The sequence below is a fragment of the Blastomyces dermatitidis genome (assembly GCF_000003525.1).
Source record: "Blastomyces dermatitidis ER-3 genomic scaffold supercont1.3, whole genome shotgun sequence".
In the NCBI taxonomy this organism is placed as follows: domain Eukaryota; kingdom Fungi; phylum Ascomycota; class Eurotiomycetes; order Onygenales; family Ajellomycetaceae; genus Blastomyces; species Blastomyces dermatitidis.
This window is the reverse complement of record NW_025544776.1, coordinates 7,014,890-7,036,228: the sequence shown is the minus strand read 5'-3', so window position 1 is coordinate 7,036,228 and position 21,339 is coordinate 7,014,890. Positions and strand designations below refer to the sequence as shown.

The 21,339-nt window shown below is 46.9% G+C and overlaps 10 protein-coding genes across 12 annotated transcripts; 5 read left to right on the top strand and 5 right to left on the bottom strand.

Annotated features, from left to right (window-relative positions):
* The first annotated feature begins 78 nt into the window (after positions 1-78).
* Positions 79-3,732, top strand: BDCG_03787 (uncharacterized protein). The gene is made up of 4 exons (XM_045419447.1): positions 79-443; positions 516-587; positions 676-1,911; positions 1,974-3,732. Exons 1-4 carry the CDS (start codon positions 386-388, stop codon positions 2,894-2,896), a joined length of 2,289 nt encoding a protein of 762 aa, XP_045275746.1. The 5' UTR covers positions 79-385; the 3' UTR covers positions 2,897-3,732.
* A 73-nt stretch (positions 3,733-3,805) lies between these two features.
* BDCG_03786 (GNAT family acetyltransferase) lies at positions 3,806-5,281 on the top strand. The gene has a single exon (XM_045419446.1). It carries the CDS (start codon positions 4,325-4,327, stop codon positions 5,033-5,035), a length of 711 nt encoding a protein of 236 aa, XP_045275745.1. The 5' UTR covers positions 3,806-4,324; the 3' UTR covers positions 5,036-5,281.
* An 837-nt stretch (positions 5,282-6,118) lies between these two features.
* BDCG_16780 (uncharacterized protein) lies at positions 6,119-7,400 on the top strand. The gene is made up of 2 exons (XM_045425979.1): positions 6,119-6,714; positions 6,741-7,400. The coding sequence occupies exons 1-2, from the start codon at positions 6,552-6,554 to the stop codon at positions 7,100-7,102; spliced, it is 525 nt and encodes a 174-aa protein (XP_045280615.1). The 5' UTR covers positions 6,119-6,551; the 3' UTR covers positions 7,103-7,400.
* Positions 7,307-7,603, bottom strand: BDCG_16779 (uncharacterized protein; the record flags this gene model as incomplete). Its single annotated transcript, XM_045425978.1, has 1 exon — positions 7,307-7,603. The coding sequence occupies one exon, from the start codon at positions 7,601-7,603 to the stop codon at positions 7,421-7,423; it is 183 nt and encodes a 60-aa protein (XP_045280614.1). The 3' UTR covers positions 7,307-7,420.
* A 356-nt stretch (positions 7,604-7,959) lies between these two features.
* Positions 7,960-9,522, top strand: BDCG_03785 (peptidase U34; the record flags this gene model as incomplete). Its single annotated transcript, XM_045419445.1, has 3 exons — positions 7,960-8,074; positions 8,220-8,488; positions 8,568-9,522. The coding sequence occupies 3 exons, from the start codon at positions 7,960-7,962 to the stop codon at positions 9,195-9,197; spliced, it is 1,014 nt and encodes a 337-aa protein (XP_045275744.1). The 3' UTR covers positions 9,198-9,522.
* Positions 9,427-9,860, bottom strand: BDCG_16778 (uncharacterized protein). Its single transcript, XM_045425977.1, has one exon. The coding sequence runs from the start codon at positions 9,855-9,857 to the stop codon at positions 9,558-9,560; it is 300 nt and encodes a 99-aa protein (XP_045280613.1). The 5' UTR covers positions 9,858-9,860; the 3' UTR covers positions 9,427-9,557.
* Positions 9,861-10,056: 196 nt separating this feature from the next.
* BDCG_16777 (uncharacterized protein) lies at positions 10,057-10,343 on the bottom strand. Its single transcript, XM_045425976.1, has one exon. The coding sequence runs from the start codon at positions 10,329-10,331 to the stop codon at positions 10,149-10,151; it is 183 nt and encodes a 60-aa protein (XP_045280612.1). The 5' UTR covers positions 10,332-10,343; the 3' UTR covers positions 10,057-10,148.
* A 169-nt stretch (positions 10,344-10,512) lies between these two features.
* Positions 10,513-14,987, top strand: BDCG_03783 (uncharacterized protein; the record flags this gene model as incomplete). The annotated part of the gene is made up of 8 exons (XM_045419444.1): positions 10,513-10,620; positions 10,676-12,683; positions 12,785-12,991; positions 13,062-13,224; positions 13,306-13,837; positions 14,005-14,638; positions 14,691-14,757; positions 14,896-14,987. Exons 2-8 carry the CDS (start codon positions 12,636-12,638, stop codon positions 14,985-14,987), a joined length of 1,743 nt encoding a protein of 580 aa, XP_045280610.1. The 5' UTR covers positions 10,513-10,620; positions 10,676-12,635.
* BDCG_16776 (uncharacterized protein) lies at positions 11,478-12,708 on the bottom strand (the record flags this gene model as incomplete). The annotated part of the gene is made up of 2 exons (XM_045425975.1): positions 11,938-12,708; positions 11,478-11,901 (listed from the first exon to the last, which is right to left on the bottom strand). Exons 1-2 carry the CDS (start codon positions 12,210-12,212, stop codon positions 11,478-11,480), a joined length of 699 nt encoding a protein of 232 aa, XP_045280611.1. The 5' UTR covers positions 12,213-12,708.
* Positions 12,807-19,575, bottom strand: BDCG_03782 (CAMK/CAMKL protein kinase). Of its 3 annotated transcripts, none has more exons than XM_045419442.1 (6): positions 19,256-19,566; positions 19,131-19,159; positions 18,912-19,029; positions 17,778-18,825; positions 14,425-17,717; positions 12,807-14,338 (listed from the first exon to the last, which is right to left on the bottom strand). In XM_045419442.1, exons 1-5 carry the CDS (start codon positions 19,301-19,303, stop codon positions 16,054-16,056), a joined length of 2,907 nt encoding a protein of 968 aa, XP_045280608.1. In that variant the 5' UTR covers positions 19,304-19,566; the 3' UTR covers positions 12,807-14,338; positions 14,425-16,053. The 3 variants fall into 3 exon arrangements, with proteins under 3 accessions (XP_045280608.1, XP_045280607.1, XP_045280609.1); XM_045419443.1 differs by lacking the exon at positions 12,807-14,338 and having other exon boundaries at positions 14,730-15,100; positions 15,212-17,717; positions 19,256-19,561; XM_045419441.1 differs by having other exon boundaries at positions 12,807-17,717; positions 19,256-19,575.
* Between the last annotated feature and the right edge of the window lie 1,764 nt (positions 19,576-21,339).

Genomic DNA, 21,339 nt, shown 5'->3' with positions numbered 1-21,339 from the left:
AAATGTGGGGCATCACGTGATTTCCCAGTGGAGGATCTGTAGAAGTTTTAGCCGCAGCCGCGGATTGGGGTGGATGCGATCCGCCGCGCTAAACTGGATTAACCGCAGCCCTACGTCACTGACAGCTAACGGAACCAGACATCACGAAGGTCACAGTTCGCCTCCTATCCCATTATTGCTCCTGGGAAGCACACAGCTGGGAAATGGCTAAACGAAACTTTGTTCGCTGGTGGAGACGAGTTGCCCCAGCTTTCTTCTGTCCGCAGTCTCCTACATCTATTCTGACCCACCCAACTGACCCGATTTGGAGATATGTTGTCTGCTTTAAACAAAACTACTACATCTACATTTCACCTCACCTTATTGACAAATTGCGGGCATCGCCATGTCCACCGCGATGGCTATTGAGCCCCGGCAGCAACCGGATCGTACTGAGAGTCTTGGTCAGTTTCCCTCTTGCACCTGTCTTTTTGAATATCTGCTAGTTACGCAATCTAACTATCTCCTCCATAAAGCCTCTTCAGCCGCAACGCATGTAGCTCGTCCCAGACCGTCAGGATCAATCTCTGACCAGGCTAGCCGTGGTGGTGAGTCTATTCTGCACCTGTTCCATCCGTTGCGCCCATTCCGCCTGGAGCAACTTGAAACCGTCTCTTAACACATTCTGGTTCACAGATACACGCGCGTCCACGAACCCATCTAGCTATGTAAAGTCGTTCGACGTTCCCTCAGCGGATCGAAAGTTGGCGTCAGCTGGCGCTGCTGCCAGCTTGGCACATGCAGGATACACGACTCGCGAGATAAACAAGGTCGAGACTGAGCACCCTTTAAGGAACCCCCAGCTTACTTCCACAAGCTCCCAAGCTGCATGCCAAGCAGTGAGAACAACACAAAAGAAGCCTACCAGCCATGAGAAAGAGCCGCCCAGGAAAAATGCAGGGGCAAGGCTCGCAGCGACCGGTGCATTGTCTAAGAGTCGCAAGAGAGCAGTATCAGCCCCGCCAGTGCCCAACGACAGCAGCCACTTAACCCACGCAGTGACCGCAGCTTCTACATCCCACAAAATGTCTTTCAGACCAGCAACGGTACCGGAGGAGACTCGGGCTGAGACTCCATTGGACATCGGAAAGGTTCATGAAGCCGCTATGGTAAATGCCCGACGCGATCTCCAACCCGAGGCCGAAGACAACATACATGAAAGGGCAGTGATGATGGCGCGGCAAATGTTTTCAGCCATGCCTCAAGTGGAGACCACCACGGCTTCCATAAATTCCCGCCGTCCGCTATCTTTGCATGAGACTGCCCAAAGATTAGCTTCGGAGAAGTTAGACATGATGCATGACGAACAAAAGGCCTTTAGAGATTACTATAGTGCTGCAATCCCCCCACCAAGGCGCCACCGCTCGCTTCATTCAAAATTCGGGAAGCGTGCTACCAGCGATAGCGGCGTGACAGACATTGACAATGAACAATCTGAGGAGATCCGATCGCAAATGACAATTTTCCGTAGGAGAATGGCCAGGGTTGATGCTGAGAAAATGGCCCGCGACCATGAGGCTCTGATGAATGCCGCGACAAGGAATGCAGAAGCTGTGATAGATGACGTTGATAGGCGTATTTATGAATCTACAGGAAGGCCGCAACCTCGTGTGACAGAGAAACTTATATCCCGTCCAGTTGAAAATGCGAATGTTGTCCCTATTGGTGCAGGGCAGTTCGTCACCCAAAAGGATGTTAGCCGTGTTGCAAGATCAAAGGCCAAGCCCACCATCGAAGACGTCATGAGACGACTTGAGGAACAGAGAGCTAGGGTGATAGAGGAAGAGCTGGATGAGCGGGAGGCACTTCGGCAGCGAGAGCTAGAGAAAGAAAGGGAGAAAGAAGCGAGGAAGTGCGTACAAGAAGTGAAAGGTTTGTGTTTTAATTTCATTCTTCGCTGTACCACACATTAGCCTATTTGACACGTATGACAGAAGAGGAAAGGAAAAACGCCAAGACACAAAAGGAATCAAAGAAGCTTTTGCGTCGCCGCCTCAGCAAGTCCTCACGGGGCGGGTTATTCCGACGCAAATCCGCAAAGGCCCGTGGGAAGGTTCCGGCCAGAGAGGAGGAGGCCCCAGCCTCGGGTGCCCTGACTGATCACCGAGCTCCGCAAGATGAAGAAGAGGACGACTGGGTTCAAGTTCCAGAGAAACAAAGTCCCCCAAGATCCCAGCCTACCACCTCCAGTGCGGGAGAATCGTCCCAGTCCATATTTTTGGAACCGCCGCGTGAAAGTTTGTCCCGGCACGCAACTACCGCTTCCAACAAAACACAATCTGGCGGTTCGGAAAAATCCAGCTCGAGGTCGAAATTGTGGTCTAGGAAGAAGCGAGAAAGTGCGGAGGGCGAGCCCAGTCCGCCCAGCAAGACGGGCGATGCCGGTCGTGCGTCGGGAAGCGAGAGTGAGAGGCGGAAAAGCGCACCCGCAACCGCTCCCACTGTAGCTCCCTTGGCCGCGCCTTCGGATGGAACACAGGCTACAAACAACAGCCCTTCATCCATTTCAGCCAGGCCGGTCTGGAGCTCATCTACAGAAAGCTCAAGAGTCATCAGCGACAGGAAGAAACAGCAGGAAGGAGGAGGAGGAGTCCTGAGAAGGCGGTCGATGAAGACCAAATGGCATCTTCGTTTTTTCGGTAAATTAGCGCGGAGGCCTCGTTTGGGAGCCGGTCCGGGTTCGTTTGAAGTGCAACGCGAACGTCCTATTGTTCAAACTACCGCCCCGGCCCCACCGGCTGCTGCGAGTCTTAATACTGGATCAGAGGTCACGTCCGAGCCTCTTCAGACCATACCGTCTCAGAAATCATCGACTGATACCCCGACAAATCCCTCTAAATTCACGGAGAACCTGTGATTTTCAACTTGGGCATATCACCGCGAAACAAATAGTGCAACTATTTAGCGTCCTATCTCTTTCACACGCTCGCGCTAGGGGGGAGTTCGGTTTTATAATCTTTATTTTGCCCTATTCCTTTTTTATTTTTATTTTTATTTTTATTTTTATTTTTATTTTTATTTTTTGCATTCCTTGCTCTCAATTGTCCGGTAAATAGCACGCCGATATCACTCATCAAATTTTGCAAATGTTCAAGGCTTCCTTTTCGTCTTTTTTATCTTTTTATCTTTTTCCTGTTTCACCCACCCTTTGGTCTATTCAGTGCCATCTTCGAGGTTGAAACTGTTTTTCGACAACCCCAATTGAGTGACCAGTGTGAATTGCGAAGGGTTTCCGGCTTATATCGAGGCGTTGAGGCGCTACAGTTATCGCTAGTTATGTTGCTGCTTGATTCGAAACATTAATATGGAAGAAGGGAAACGGAAGTATACCATGTGGTATGCCTAATAATAATATGGGTCATGTTGGCGTTTTCAAGGTTTGGGAGTTACAAGGAACAAAATTGGTGATCTTCTGCTGGTTTCACTACTGATGCTTTCCATTTCTCGATCTTTTACACCGGCGACTTCCCCGATGATGTTTTATGCTGAAGTTATAGTGTTCAATTTCGCTTGTTTCCGGCTTCTGGCCAAAATTAGCTGAGAGTTACGCTGGATAAGGTTGCTATTCCCCCCAAGCTTAATAAAGTGCTATAAAGTGGTGTCGCTAATGTAATAATAATCTATTTACTAGTTAGGGGGGTAATTCATAATTAATATAAATTTTTTCAAAAACTAATTGCAATTGTTATATAGGGCAGACACTTCATGGATTACTGTAGTATGCTTAATTAATAGAACCAGTAATTAAATGTAACTTAGTTGGCCCAAACCACAAACTTGCTGACAAGGAACCAATTTGTTCAACATATTTTTCTTTCATTGATCAACCGATATGTTTAAATATATCACAGAAATGCCAAATATCTCATCCCTTTCTACATGGCGATAGTGCGCGCGTTAATAACCCTTGCGCAAGCAACTATTACTATGCTCCAAGCACGGAATGGCCTACCTTGCCTTTTTATACGCCGATAAATTACCCCGCGAGTTAGCATCAGTGGGATGCGCCGATGCCACTTCATTGGACCGATTGCCCGGAAGACTCAGAAGATTATTTCTACTCACAAAATGTTCTATGGGAACTCATGAAAAACGACCCATGAACATCTTCTCTCGCGGCCCAATATCATATCGAGATTACATTATTCTCACCGGGACGTGATACAGCCAATATTTGATTACCCAGCCCGCGAAAGGGACAGACCCATATCGACTTACGTTATTATTTAGCTCTGCCCTGTCCATACCGCAGTTCTAATACTCAACGGCCATTATTTAGACAATCATGGCGGAACCTCAATTCGGCCCTGTAGTTCCAGAGAACCCCGCTATCCCACCTATACGTAAATCACTACACGGGCAAACCATCTCACTAGAACCCCTCACTCTGGAGCATGCCGATTCCCTCTTCACCTGTCTAGGCGGCACAGACAATGGGAGCATATGGGACTACATGCCCGATGGGCCCTTCACGTCAGAAGCCGAATTCGACATATTCATAGCCAGCTTGGCCAAATCCGAGCAGCGGGTCTTCTTCAGCGTCATAGACCGCACCGGTCTCAATGCCCACTACAGGGGCAAGGCAATTGGCTTCCTGAGTCTCCTCCGCATCGATGTTAGTAACCGGGTGGTGGAAATCGGCTTCGTTACCTTCGCCCGGATGCTGCAGCGTACCACTGCTGCGACGGAGGTATTCTACCTCATGCTTAAATACGTGTTTGACGAGTTACATTTCCGCAGATGTGAGTGGAAGTGTAATGATTTTAACGAGCCGTCGAAACGCGCAGCAATACGGCTAGGGTTTGTGTTTGAGGGGGTGTTCAGGAACCACATGATTGTTAAAGGGCGCAATCGCGACTCGGCGTGGTTTTCGATTGTTGATCATGAGTGGGAGGGAGAGGTGATGGTGGCCCTTGAAAAATGGCTGAGCGCTGGCAATTTTGACGCTGAGGGCAGGCAGAAGCAGGATCTGGTCAGTATTAGACAGGAGAGATAAAGGATTTCGAAGTTATAAGTGTTTCTAATGTCTGTAGGACATCAGAAAAGGACCTGTACTTATTTCATTTTACTTTACATTTTTGCCCCAGGTACTTTCCGCTAATTCTTCGGTGGCATGTTCACGACCCGGAAGAAATAATAATAGTAGAATAGAATAATAGAACTTTTATCGGGAGTTGCGAGCTGCTAATTCTTCTCTGACCCGCAAATTTTGTCTCGCTAACGTGCGCATTTCAGATCTCAACCATGCTGTTGAATTGTGATTCAACTCCTTCGTTTGGTTTGTTTTTTTTTTTTTTTTTCATTCGAGTTCTCCCGTCGAGTGAATATCATCTAGAAATATTCGGATGGATAATTGGCAGTCATTTCCTGAGACATAACCTCGAATGGCAAGGTGGTAGGTAGGTATTTACTGTACATTACATTGCGAGATGCTACCCTAACCTAACGGTAAAGGCTGAACTCCCTACGCATAGTATACCTGATTTCACCGAATCCGCCCATCCCATCCAACGCCGGAGCGAGTGTCTACATCGCCGACCTAAAACGTGCAGTTCAATTAATATACCGGCTGCAGAGGATGCAAGGGATGCATTCTGCCTTAGTTATGGAGTTTACCCAATTAACTAAGAGATGATGACCTTATTATTTATATGTTAACAAGTCAATAACTGATTGATTGATTGATTAATTGATTGAATAGATATACTGAACTGAGAATGTTAACTTATTATAGAATTGTGGCGGACATATTACTTGTGAAAACAGAATTTTCCCAGCCCCCTCTGAAAATTAGTAGCAAAACACCACCAAAAAATCAAAATATCCGCATTTCTCTAGAATCATTCAATATCATCCAATACACATCTTTTTCAATCAAATATCATCCAAATACGCGTCTTTCTTACCTTTATCATCAATATGCCACCTCAACTCTGTGATTTCATTATCAACAAGATTGTACATCTTAAGAATGATTATATGTCTGCTGAGATCGCGCGAAGCATTGATTATCATCTGTGTATATTGAATTCAATGAAATCTTCACTGTTTTGAAACTGCTAGAGAACTCTGTTCAACATGTGATATAAAGTCAAAGATTATATCAGATATCTCTTCAATTCTGAAGAGATTTGATGAAGATTTTGAAGCTTTTTTGTATCATGCAGTTGAGAACTTCATAAGAGAAAAAGATATAAAAGAATATTTCAGATCTACTTATATAGAATAGTATTATAATAATTAGAAAGATTCAGATTACAATTCATTATAATATAAATTTAGAAGTGAAAGTAGTATGAGATCTGTTCTCATCACTATAAATAGTGAATAAAGATGATTTGAATTTCTGCAATTTTATCTGTTATAATGGACTTTTTAATCCATCTCTTATAATTTGAAATATACTCTTGTCAATATTCATATGAAGCAACTGTTCCCTTGTCAATCAATTGAAGTATTCATCAAATTGAGGTATTGGACTGCTTTGAATTGGAGATGGAACAGTGGATTCGATGGAAGATTCAACGGTGGATTCGATGGAAGATTTCAACAGCGGATTCGATGGAAGATTCAACGGCGGATTCGATGGAAGATTTCAACGGTGTATTCGATGGAAGATTCAACGGCGGATTCGATGGAAGATTTCAACGGCGGATTCGATGGAAGATTTCAACGGTGGATTTGATGGAAGATTTCAACAGTGTATTCGATGGAAGATTCAACGGTGGATTTGATGGAAGATTTCAACAGTGTATTCGATGGAAGATTCAACGGCGGATTCGATGGAAGATTTCAACAGTGTATTCGATGGAAGATTTCAACAGTGTATTCGATGGAAGATTCAACGGTGGATTTGATGGAAGATTTCAACAGTGTATTCGATGGAAGATTCAACGGTGGATTTGATGGAAGATTTCAACAGTGTATTCGATGGAAGATTCAACGGCGGATTCGATGGAAGATTTCAACAGTGTATTCGATGGAAGATTCAACGGTGGATTTGATGGAAGATTTCAACGGCGGATTTGATGGAAGATTCAACAGCAGATCTGGATGTGGATGATAATGAGATTGTGAATTCAGTTCTTCTATTCCTTTCATCATATATTTCATCATCATCACATTGATTATCTCACTTGAGAATGTCATATTGAATGAAGTTGAAGCTGCCAGAGCTGAAGAAGAGAATATAATCACTGACATTTGAGAGATCTGTATAGAAGAATTGATTGTAGAAATTATAGATTCATTCTTCTAATTCTTCTTCTTCTTTCTACTCATTAATCATTTTATCATCTCTCTTGTTCTTTATCTCATTGATAATCACCCGTTCATACAATCTGTATGAGATGTCAGACTCAGGTGTAGGGATTCGCGGATATCAAGGATTCTCAGACTGAGTCACTATATTCTTCTCATTCATCTGCTCCTCCATCTCATCATTGACTGGATCCTCTCCATTATCCAGAACTTCTGGAACAGGTAGTTTGGGGAGACTGAGGTGCAGAGTAGGAGTCTTTGTACAGGCTTGCGAAGCAGCAGGACAACAGGTGTTGTGAGACATATTGAAAAAAGGGTTGATTGATATATGTGGATTTGATGATAAAGATAAGAAAGACGCGTATTTGGATGATATTTGATTGAAAAAGACGCGTATTGAATGATATTGAATGATTCTAGAGAAATGCAGATATTTTGATTTTTTGGTGGTGTTTTGCTACTAATTTTCAGAGGGGGCTGGGAAAATTCTGTTTTCGCAAGTAATATGTCCGCCACAATAACCTTGTATGCCGACCATGATTAAGGATTAAGAAAATGAAAACAATAAAAATAAATAAATAAAACTCTAGTGATTTTCGCATCGTCTTGCCATCATCACCATATGCATCATTGTCTTAACGAGCCAGCCTGCTAGTTATCATGACAATCGCAATACCGCTTATCAAGGGGTTTGTCGCCCTGGCTCACCTCGCTGCCCCTATCTCTGCCAGCTATGCCTTCTATGTAGGCAAGGATCTTCCGCTGATGGCGGCATGTTAATCGGCGGAACAGGGGAGGAGGTGTCCAACCATTGGGTACAGCTGTTCCCGCGCGAGATCATGCACCCAACGAGTCTATCCGAGTGGAGTCACCGGATGCCACGATTCCTGGGGAGCTAATCAAATACTCGGACTTTTAAGGGTTCCCCCCTCCATCGACCAACGGCGGCATCAACGAGAAGGGTGTTGAGGTAAGGGACATCTGGGCCAGCAACGATGACGAGCTGGTTAAGATGACCCCGACACCACAACATGGCGTGCAGTACAGCAACCTGGCACGTCTGGTAATGGAGAGAGCTAGTACTGCCCGGGAAGGCGTTGAGCTGTTCGGAAATCTGATCAAGGAGCGTGGATATGCTACTTACGGAGGCAACTCGCACCTCATTGCCGACTGTAACAAGGGGTGGGTTGTCTGAGAGTTTGCGGGCAGCCAGGGCCTCTGGGCTGGGGAGCGCCTTGGTCCAAACGAGGTCTGCGTGCTATACCCAGGTTGCATTGAAGATTTTCCCGTCAACTTTGCCAACCGTGATGACTGTATGGGTTCTGAAACTATCATTTCATTTGCCATTGAATAAGGTTGGTGGGATCCTGGTGGCGACAGACCCTTCAATATCTTCAACGTCTATGACGTCCAGGGGCCCGATTACTCGGCCCGCAACGGCGGGTTTAAGTACATCTCCCAAGCGCAGCTGGAGAATACAACTCTCGCTATGGTCCCTGTTAGCGAACAAGATCCAATCGAGCGTGTTCGCGGATGACCAAGCTAGTTATGGACAAGTCTTGAGCTTAAAACAGGGCGTCCACCCGGACCTATTGCGGATCTGGATCGCTCCAACAGCCTCAGTGGCTGCACCTCATGTCCCTTACTGGCTTCGGGTTAATTCCATCCTTCCCGAGTTTGGTCAACACCACGACGGCGCATCGAGTACTTTCCTGAACCCGGACTTTATGTTGCAGCAGGCATCTCAGTTCGCGGGCCGGTTGTTTAAACGAGTTTTATACTACATGTGCTCTAATCCGAAAGGTTTCCTGCCAATCGATAGATATGTTGACGGCATTCGAGGAGTAGTCACGGAGCGACATTGGCTGGGTCGAACAGAGCGAAAAGACGATGATTGAGCAGGCCAGCCCCAAAACGGCCAGTAGTTGGCTTTGACCCTGATGTGCCGGCCAGCAAGCAACAGCAACCATTGAGGCGAAGAGAGTTATAGGAAGAGTCTGTTGCTCCACGGGTTTATATGTATAGCAAACATACATTAAAGTAGAATTGAGTGAAAGAATAGCCTAGTAATATATCCTTTTTACGGTCAGGCCATCACAATATTCGAGATTAAGATGTAATCTCAAGATATAGTGATATTTAACATCGATCTGGATATACCTTAGGCTTATAAGTTAGAAGATAGTTGCCGTCTCGCAATCAAAAAACGTCTAATAATACACTCCGTGTAAATCATTTACTTGTTACATTTATATTATTCATTCCTCCGGAACAGATACGCCTGAAACCTTTTCGCAAATTTTCAGCAGCTCCTCTTGTTTACTCACATTTCCAGCCCCAGGATGAGGCGATGCTTCCCCGCTTATTGTGAAAAATGTTCCGCTTTCCAGCTTCGCCAACTTCCCCTGTCCAACTGCCCATTCAGCCAGTGCCTTGGCTGGCTTGTCCATTGATCCCGGAGCCATCGAACCTCCCATCTTGGTCCTCACCCAGCCGGGGTGCATGCTTACAACTTGGATATCATCACCCCAGCGCCTCGCAAAGGCATTGGCCAGCATCACATCATGCAGCTTGCTATCTCGTATGAGTGTGGCCTTATCGTGTTCCGCAGAGTCTTGTCACCGTCATAGTGGCTGTCTGAGCTCATAAAAAGCAACCGTGAGGTGGGTCTTTTCATCAAGCAAGTGAGGATATACGGCGCAAGCATGTTGACGGCGAAAACGGCCGAGATCCTGTCCACGGTGATTTCCTGGCTGCTCGTGGCACCGTAGCCGATGCCTGCGTTGTGAATTATGGCGTCGAACGCCCCGCTCCCGGATGCATTGGCGACTTCTGCCAGTTTCTTGGTTTCAAAAATTGATCGCAAGGTCGCCAACAAGTACAGCTTCGGCGTTAGGTACTGCTCGCTCTGTCGAGGAAGCGCGATCTGCGTTGCGAGCATAAAGGACGACCGAATGGCCTTGATCGGCAAGTATCTTGGCCGCAGCCTGGCCGATGCCGTCGCTGGAGCCGGTGATGAAGATGCGAGCCATGGTTGGTTTTGGGTCGTCACGGAAGCTTTGTTGTCATGATAAGCTTAGTTACCTATGTACGCAGTAAGTAACTACACGCGAATGACCCGCGGGTAGACTAACCGAGTACGGTATGGCTCAGCGATGGTTACCCGTTGACCCCAAAGTGTATTTTAACCTCAACCATCAACAAAAGTCTCCTACACAGTCAAAACAAATACAACATACAAGCTATCAAATATGTGCACAGCCGACCAGCGTACTAATATTTTGCTAGTGGACGGTTTCCTCAACGTTTACGGACTACAAGGTCTGTGGTTTTCTTTACGGGATCACCCTAACTGGAATACCATTTGACGAATTAGATGGGCGAGGCCCAACATACGGTTTGATAACTTCAATCGCTGCCTGTAAAGCTATGGCCCTTGAATAGGTGCAAGCCTTCTAAGTAGGCTTTGGCTGTAGGTAGAAGAGAAAGCTGTTTCACGGACATGCTCCTCTCCAGTTGAGTCACTGTTTACCAATCATCGCAGTAATTATTAACAGGAGTATTAATTCAGGTTTTGTCAGCTCCTTCGTCCAATTATCAGTTTCTCCGTGATACCTTCTTGTCCCTTATAGGTCTGCCGTCAGAGCAAGAATGACCCCCATCGACTTTCGCATGACTCAACCGTCCAAAGCTCCCTTGATTTGAGATCTCTAGCCGTCAATAGTCAGTATCGGCCGGATCAAATCAGGACGGAGCTTGACATTTTCTTCAGATTCCGCGACGACAAGATTCATCAGCCAGCAGATGAATTGTAACAGTTGGTTATGAGCCATCTATTCCGCGTGTTACAAATATGCTGTGAGGCTTTACTCCGTCTGACCAATAAGCTCATAATTTCCATATCCTCAATATGGCCAATGAGAAGGATGGAATAGTATCGAAATGGCAAGGTTCGGACCTGTAGACTTGATGAATATATATACATACGACATGATGGCCCTGATACCCATGATTAGCATCCTGCTTTCACGCATAAATTGTTAATCTTGCGAGGTTCCCAGTTGTCTTCTGCTATCTCCAAAAACTCCACATTTGTTTCACTTTCCCTCGAAGCCTCCACCCATTATATCAACAGTTGCATCCTTACCTGTGTGAAACTAATCGTTAGACGAGAATGGTTATGCAGCTTGATCTCCCCAGTGCCTTGAAGGTATCCGTCGAGTCGTCAAAGGAGTAATACAAACAGCTGGGCAAATCGGGGCTGCAGCAGCCTTAGCGGTTACCTGGGATGAACGTTCTTCAAGCTGTCTAACTCTGTTCTTCAGGTAATCTACTTCATAAGATAATCGACTAGGTGTAGTGGACGGGGCTGTTGAGCTGTTCACGATTGACGATACTGGCCGACCTAGGCTCATCAAACTTCTGCCAAAAGCTGAGGATTCTATAGTAGGCGCCGAATGGCTTGGTTGCTGTGACTTCATAGCCGGCGCAAGATTGGGCTGCAGGGTTTCTGCTAGGTCATTTCCATAGATGCAGGCACTGTTCTTGGATCGCACACAGTTACTACACGGAGTTTGCCGATTACATCGAATTTTGCGTTTTCTGCAAAGAATGCAAGAACTATGTCATCTTTGTTACTTTAAGCGCCATAAAACACCAGTTCCTATTAGCCGTTGTCGCTTGCGTTCTGTGTCACAGATCACTCCCACTTTTATTAAATATTGACCAGGAAAGGCGCTCAAGGAGAATTCCCCGACATCACATTCCCGATATGCACCCAAGTATCCGAAGTTCATGAGGAAGAACGAGGGAGAGTTATCAGATCCGAGCGGCTCTTCGCCCAGTCGGAATTTGCGCTTTTGGTCCGTATTTCTCGCCATTTGCGGGTCATGCATAAGCTTATTGGATGACATGCCCACGGTGCACCATGAGGAGATCAAGGTAGTCTGTTCCAATTCTCTTTAGAGATGCCTCGACGGAATTGAAGATCGCCCGCCGCGAGAGACCTTTGGGCCAATTAGCTTGTAAATGTGGAGGGTTAGCCACGGAGAGGAGCTATCTACGAACTAAATTGATTAACATAGTCTTTACTCTTGGGGAGGTCTCCCCAGTAGGGAGGGATAAACACATCGTCGTGTTCGCTCACAGGGGCCCAGCATTTGCTTATGATAACCAGCTTGTGCCTCGGAATGTCATATTTTCGAATAGCTTTTCCGATCATTTCCTCTGCTCTTCCATTCGAGTACAACCCAGCAGTATCCCACTATCCCCAATAATCAGTATTATGTATTAGAGCTGTGCAGCGTTTCCCTTATAGCGCTGGACCTACTTAGTTAATGCCTCTGTCATACGTCGCCTTCAGCAGCGGGAGTGCTTATCCAGTGGTAAGCATACCCCCAACGGAAATTAAGGGCATTCTTATACAAACGCACCTGCTCGTCATCTTTCACCCCCTCGCTCCACTTTGAGCCCCCTAAGCTCATAGACCCGAAAATCGGAACTGACACCCGCGTCCCCAGGTTCTACCTCAACGTCAACATTAAAAATAGAAACAACATCGTCATCCCTGGTAGGAACTTTCTCGGTTCACCATGAAAGCCGCCCATCTGGTGAAACACCAGAAATCAACCGTGGCCTCGTACATAAAACTCGCCTATTTGGGCAGAACCATTGGGGTAATGGTGCTGTACAGGTCAGTTGTCTCTATCCAACGCATACGGGCGGAGAAACAACGAAAACACATTCTCTTAACGAAGAAATAGATCCTTCGCGAGCTTTTCGAGAGCATCGAGCCACACATACATACAGAATGGATCCAAGCTCACTTCCAACATGCAAAGGTGCAAACTCCCACCAAGGGTAATCAAATCGCAGTGGACACCTCCTTGGCCCGCACCACCAAAGTGGGGTCTGCCCCAGAAAGATGTCGCTGACAAACTTGTGGATTGCTACCTGCGAACGATCGAAACCATATATCATATTCTCCACATTCCTACATCCAAAGAGATTATGAGGAGGTATGGCTAAATGTCGCACCTCCGGACACAGCGTTCCTGGTCCAACTTAAGCTCGTACTCGCCATCGGGGCTACCACATATGACGAAAAATTCTCAATGCGGGCTTCAGCCTTTCGATGGATCTGTGAGGCCCAATCCTGGCTTGCAGAACCGGGGTTTAAAGCAAGACTAAACAAACAGGTTTTGCAGACTAATATTCTGCTTCTCATCGCTCGACAAACGGCAAGCCTTGGTGGCAGTCTGGTCTGGATTTCGGCAGGATCTCTCATTCGGGGCGCAATGCTTCTTGGATTGCATCGGGATCCCACATTTCTCCCAGAAAGCACGGTGTTCGCTATTGAGATGCGCAGGATACTGTGGAACACCATTTTGGAGATAGCTCTGCAATCGAGCATAGACTCTGGGGCGCCTCCTCTCATTTCACTTGGCAGCTTTGATGTTGAACCGCCTCGCAACTTGAACGACGATCAACTGATGGTTGGAGACCCTCTGCCGGCATCAGATGATACTTTTACCCAAATGTCTGTTGCGATCGCCCTTCGTAAAACATTTCCAATTCGCCTGGTGGTCGCAGAATTTTTGAATAATCTATAATCCCGTAGTACATATGAGGAAACTCTTCAACTCGATGCAAAATTGAGGATATCACATAAGGAGTTGTGTCGTGCTCTCCACGGCCTTAAATCAGCCACGGGGTCCTCCCCTCTCGATTCCAAGTCCAAGTAGTAGATTTCATCATGCATCGCAATTTCTCAGCACTTCATATCCCTTTCTTCGTGCCGGCTCTACGCGAGACGACCGATGCGTTATCTGCCTCGCTGAAAATTTGGCACCTGGTGCGGCTTGCTCCTTACGGTGATGAGGCCTCGCCAACAGTAGAAAACGGTCTAGTGCGACTCGCGATTAGTGGGTCCCACTTCTTTCGCGGGAGCGCTTTGCTGGCTAGCCTTACGGCAGCAGCCGAGCTCATGTTCCAGCTGCACGAGGAGACTGGTCTAAGTCCAGCACCATTAAGGCCCGACCTGCTTGCCATAGTCAACGATGCTATAACTTGGTCCTTCCGGTGTATTGAGGCTGGGGAGACCAATATCAAGGGATATCTCTTTACCTGTTTGGTAGCTGAGCGGGTTGACGGGCTCATGAAAGGAACAGAGAAGGACGAGTTTCCAGAGTCATTAATCACGGCAGTTGAAGCTGCTCAGGAAAAGTGCTTGCGGGTCCTGGAGGAAAAGGCGGCCGAGGGTCGGAGAGGCCCAACAGTAGACGTGCCTAACCAAATGGGGTTGGATATACCCGAGGGCACGGAAGACTGGGATATTATAGTAAGTTGGCCGCTAGCTTCATGAGCCAAAACCGTCGATAACAAAATATCAGATGCCAAATGGACGGTTCAATTTGGAAGAGCCCATGAACTGGCTGTTCAATGATGAGACAACACAATGTATGCCAATCTACTAATGAAACTCGAGAGTGCGCAAAGTGTTTTCCGGAGTGGGGGTTATCTGGAATTTAGGGCCTTGCTGTTCTATCTAACTGAATTTATATATGGCAATCAGTTTGGTCAAAAAGAGACATGTAGCTTGGATTTGCGAGTCCCATGATATAACTGATCGCCCCTCTCAACTTGGCTCTGAATCGAATAACTTTAGAGCGGCGTTAAGAGAGGTATAGTAGAGAGAAAAGGCTTGTGTAACAATTATAACCCTGATTACACTCACGGATTTTGCGGGGATTTGCGAAACCAAGTACTGTTCCAAATAAACAGAGAGCGGGAGAGACCGATTCTATTACATGTAGATATTGTACAGGTAGATATTGTTCTCCACTCCCCTGTTCCATTTCATTAGATAAAGCACGAAAAAGGGTTAATATGGTACAATAAACATTTCACTCACTGGCCAAACGTAGCTTCTTTCAAGCTTGAGTTTTAGATATAGAGCAACCCAAAAGTCAAGAAGGTGGCCAAAATGCAGAAAGAATAGCGGAGTTCTTTGCAGGTAGTCAGAAATTTAAACTGATGGCAAAGTAGGTGGAATCAGTGATCTAATAAAAATAGGTGGTAAGACAATGGAATGAAATGGTGTAGGGAATCGGTGAATGTATAATAGTCAAAATTTGAAAAGGGTATATAAAACCGAGAACGGGGCAGGATAGAGGTATATAAAACAAGAATGGGAAATCCAACCACTAAACATTCCAAAGGAAAATCTCAAATAAATTATGAATGACGAAGAAAATGAAATAGAGCCGGATGTAGCATGTGCATCAAAAGACCAAGGTCAAAGAAGGGGTTAGTTTATATAGCGAATAAGGATACAGTCTACCAATGAAGAGGCAAAAAGGATGGGGGTAAAATAACGAAATATAGCCTCAAATGGAAATAAAAACAACACCGGGGAATATTAATTTTACCAAACATGTAAGGAAAATGGATGTAGAAATGTGTCTTGGAAAGGGGTAGATATATGGAACGATGAGCGGAGTGTAAGGGTATGAGAGGAGCATGAGAAACGCCCAAAAGGCAAAACTGCATGAAACAACGAAAATGATATGTAAGTTACCGTTACGGGTAATCCAACACATCAATATAGAGGGAATAGCTAAGTCGGAAGCTCTCTCTTGGGATAGGGCGTCCGTCCATCTCGTATCACCTCTGGCGTCGCTTGGTTCTGTTTAGGCCGGGCAGCCGCGACTTGCGGTATCTCGAAAATCGCAGGTATGCCAGGCACGACGCGAGTCATTCCTCCCCAACCGTAGTTTTGGATTCGGTAATAATAGTAGAATCCTTCGTAGGCGGCCTGTCCGCAGTGGAGACAGCCTCGTTGAGAGTTGCAGCTTGCAACGCGTCGTCGCCATGGCCAGAGGAGCCGGGCTTCTCAGCTAGAGATGATGAACGAGGAGGATGCGTAGTCTCGGCGCCAGCTGGCTGTTCTGTCGGGTGGAATGGAGGGTACTTCGGTTCGTGGATATCTGCTGCGGGGAGAAGCTGTGGCTCTTTGGTTGGCTGTACACTGATGTTTTGTACTTGTCCGAATTCGAGGGATCCCCTTGGGTCTAGATCAGACGGCGAAATTGGTCCTGGATCAGTGTTAATAGTAGGGGCATCATCAGTGGAGCTTCTGCAGTCCATGAATGCCCCGCTAGCCTCGTCAGCAGTGTCGAATGTATCCACTTCTTCGATGTCCTCATCATCACAATCGAACGGAATTTCATCCTCTTCTTCTTCGATAATTTGGCTTTTCCTTGCGCCGGAGCCGACGGTTTGAGCCCCAGCGCTCGTACCGATTACATTTTCCCTTGATTTAGGTAACCCCGGAGTGCCAGGGCCGCTTGCAGCGGGGAAGGCAGATGTGGCAAGGGATGGACCCTTAAAAGCTGATCGTTTTCGGCGAGCAAAAACAAGGCCTGATGCTGGTGATGAAAGGATGGAACCTGGAGCAGCTTCGTTGTAGGCGTTATAAGCTGCCCCTTTATGATGACCGGACCCAGCAACCGTTGAAGGTCCACCACCTCGAATAAGCCTGATATTACTTGGGAAGGGGGTGCTTGAGCTTGGAGTTGCGGGTAGAACTTTCACTGATGGGTGCGGGGATCGGGTAATCGTCTGCCTGGCAGAGGCAATGGGTGTTGATACCGTGTTGGTACTATTCGAGGATATGGATGAGGTCTTGGAGTGCGAATGTGCATGATGAATACTCCGAATGGAGGAGACAGACGAAGAAGTAGATTTTCGCCCACGTAGGCCCACAGATGAACGACGATATGAGTTGCGAGGGGTAAGGGGCGAAGGGGATAAGGAATTACGTTTATGAGTAATACTCGCGGTGCTAAGTGGTCGGGGCTGGTGGGACAGGGAGCCAGAACGGGCAGCCCCTGGATAGGAGGCATTGCTTGGAGTAAGGCTGCTTGCGGTAGATGAACGTTTCATTTGGATTGGAGTTTGTTGTGTTCGGTTAAACGCCGTGGTGGTAGGTGTTGTTTGGGCTGGTCTGGAGGCAGGTTCCTTATTTTTAGGAGGACTTGATTTGTCTGTGAGAAACTTGAGCGAAGGTGCATGAGAGAATGACTTCGAATGAGGCGACTTGGCTCGTTTTGTGGATTCAATTAGCCAATGTTTAATAGATGCGAGCTGGCTGATTATAGGGTGATGTCGGCGACGTGTGCCATGTCGTCTCAAGATGCTCTGCGGATGCGATAAATCAGGCTGAGACGCACTGAGGTGCAGTGTACTGGTACGTGATCTGCGATTTTCTTTCGGGGGGGGCACTGGACGGTGACGTGATGAGCTACCTGATCGGACAGAGGGATCTTTCTCGATGGGAGGCGACGGAAGGACCGAGACTGGGGACGAGACAATGGCGGTTTCTGGTAGCTTAGGAAGGTCGGGAACAATGATTTGAGCTGCATCATGTTAGAGTTCATCACCGCTGGATATTCATGGGGGAGGTGTGCTACACTCACGGGTTGGTATGCTTCTCCTATCTCTCCTACCCCTACTTCTCGGCGATTTGGTAGAATGCCCTTCCTCATCAACCTCGACAAGTGCAGCTGATATTCGTTCGAGTCGGGTACTGGCGGCACTCAATCGACGTAAATTTTTCGCTTCAGCCTCCCTCTCGCGCCTTTTGCGCTCTCTTCTCTTTTCCTTCCTTTCCTCCTTCTCTATTAGGAGCGCCCACCAGCCAGCGAGCGCATCACATCGCTGCGCAAGTACGCTTTCAATTACCTGATCAATATTTACTCCTGCACTTCTCATCCGCTCTAGGGTTGTTCTTTCCAGCGGGGTCGAGAACGGGGCTGGTCGAGCTAATTTCAAGATCGCTTGTTGCTGCGGGGAATGCTCAGCCAGAAACGAATGATTCAGGACATCGGACAAGGTAGGCCGGAGAAGCGGACGCTTCGATAGTAACAGACTTATTAGTGACTTTGCATCCTCCGGAAACCGCTCATTATACTTAGGCTCCTCCGTCAAAATCCTTTTTTTAGTGATCTGGTCGTCGTCATCGTCGAAAGGCAACTCTCCCGCAATAAGAGCATAGAGAATTATCCCCAAACTCCAAACATCCACCTTTTCCCCGGCGTACTTCTCACCCTTCAGCATTTCCGGCGCGCTGTAGCACACCGTCCCGCAGAATGTTTGCAGGTAGCTCGCCTTTCCTTCATATTCCCTCGTGAAACCGAAATCGCATAATTTGACATTTTCATGCTTGTCGAGCAGAATGTTCTCCAGCTTCAAATCACGGTGTACACACGATTTACTGTGGACGTAGCAAACAGCCCCGACAAGCTGTGTGAATATCCGCTGGACCTTCTCGAGCGGCATCGGTCCATTGCAGCTAAGATAGTTATACAGTTCATCACCCGGACAATATTCCAAAGCCAACCAAACAAGATTTTCCGTCACGATCACTTCGTACAATCGAGCTATATGCGGATGGAGAAATTGGCGATGGTGGTGGATCTCGCGCGCGAGGTTCGCATCTTCCCGACTCGATGACTTGAGAACAACCTGTAAATACCCACCGCGGCCATGTCAGTTTTCGATGCGCCACTACAACCAGGCAGAAGGGAGAGAAGATATTATATCCGCAGTACCTTGGAGCCATTCGTAAGCTTATGCGTCGCAAGATAAACTTTGCCAAAGGAGCCTTTCCCGATCAACTTCCCGAGGTTGTAGTTACCGACATTTCGCAAATCCTTCGACGAGAATTCTCTGTGTAGCGAAGAGTAGGAAATCAATATAAATTCATAGATAGGAATGGCAGCGGTATAATGCAGGAAGCAAGATTCATGTGGACGAAGGGGGTGAATTACTGCAATAACTCTCGGTAGGAGTTGACGAGCTATGCGGCATCGAGAGAAGAAAAAGTTAGCCAAACCACCATTTCCGCCAGAGCGACTAACAGAACATGTAATAATCAATCCATGCGCAAACACACCTTATCCTTTTGAAGCTGGGACTCGAGCTTCGACTTGGGGGGCGGCATGTGTGAGGATTGGAGTCGCTGATTAATGTGATGCTGCCCCTCGCGTTGATCTTCTCATTGCTTGCGAATAGTCAAAACACCGCAGGTCAGCCATATAACGGAATGGGTTCGATGTCAGGACTTCAGGAGATTTGGTAAGATGGAGGACATCGACTGTTGTGGAGTCAGAGAAGTCTGAGATAACTTGGAAGGTCTGTGGTGGCTGCTTTTTAAGCCCGACCGATACTGGAATGATTTAACGAGGTTAGGTTCGTCGCGGGCGGATAAAGTTGGCGGAAGAGCGACGATCATCCCTTGAAGCCTCTTTTGGGCAATTATTTAAGTTAAGGACAACGACCACAACGACCAACAACGAACCACAACGCCAGAAGCTTCAGGCTACAACGAGAAGCAACGACGATGCCGTACGGACAAGTACACCTGTTAATTAGCCGTTCCAGTTGCTGTCTACGGCTGGAAATGGTTACCACTGACCCTTAGCCATCGAGGACGCCGCTTGAGACGTGGTTCGATATCTACGCGGCAGTCTATCACGGCCCTATGCTGTATATTGCCATACGGCGCGTGTCTTTGCATACTTGTCAGTTACCCATTACTCACCCATTATTAGTTACTATTGACTGAATGAATTGTGGCAAGAAACTAAGAACCGGTTTTGTTTTGACCAATGTTGAAAAACGTGGTCAAGAAACGGGCTATGCCCTGGGCAGATTTGAATTCCGGGAGATGGAACAAGAGCGCTGCGGAACCCTTGAGAACAGCAGCGGGAAACACACTTAAAAGGGCTGCTTCAAATACTACTGAAATACGAGGAGCAGGAAACCGCGAACGGAAATCATAATTACCATTCTTCCATTTACGCAGTGTCCAATGGGCTTCCATGGATCCTTCTTTGAAGATCTGTCTCCCCAAGTTCCAGCGACAATAAATTACACCTTTGAGGGATGATGCCTTGTATCGAGGACTCTCTTGGAAGAATGGGCGGAAGAATAATTATGTCTGAAAAATATCCCCAGTTATTCACTCTCAAGATTGCGGATCCAGTTCGCCAAGGCACCAACAAACCTGGTTCCAGGGTTATTTATTTTAGCCCTTGTCCAGGAACTCATATCCACGCTAGTCCGTGATCTCGGAATTTAAGAGAGGATGGGGTGGTTATGCCGAAAGACATTTACAAATGCGAAGCTAGTTACCCGTCTTTTGGGACCCCGTGTCGAAAAATATCCTTCCTCCCAGTGATACAAGCTATATACTCATGCGGATGCAAATGGACGTCCTTGTTAGTTGCTTACCACCACTATCTTATTATCGTCCAGATTTGATCCTAAACGAAAACATCAGACGGAAATGAAAAGCCCGGAACCCACATATGGCGACGGGATAAGAACATCTTTGTCACACACTCCGAATATGTTGCTGAGAAGGCAGCGCGTAAGATATTCTTATCTATTTTTTGATATTCCGACCCTAGATTACGAATGGTCAAACTTCGTCCGGCTCATCCACAAAGTGTCGTAGGAAAAGTATACTGAGCGTTCAAGTTCATATTGTCCTCCGACAATAACGTCCCCACTCGTTGGACTAAAAGGCAAGACAGCCACACGAAGTCAAGGACTGCTGCCCGCAAATGATACCCCTTATTGTTCTTGTTTCACAGGCGGTGGAAACGCAATAGATCGCCAATTCAAAAGGACATCAGCAACCCACGCCTCGCAGCAATCGAACCGACCTGTGCACTGATTTTGTCAGCTCCCTCGACAGTGGAAATCCAGTGGCCCAGTTACAGTTGGAAGAGCGGAAGGCTGGGTAAACCGATCCAACCTGAAACAGACAAATAGCAGAACTTGACTCCACCCGCCAATCAAGTACAACCTCCTTCCTCATCGCTGATAACATCAATTACAACATCATTCTACCTTGGCATTAGACCAGGCCACTGAAAATAGCCCTTGGTCGTGAACGGAAAAATGTCAGTGCAACCTCGCTTCCTACAAGGCTTGGAACCGAATGCCTCTTTGACCCCCATATCAACGGTA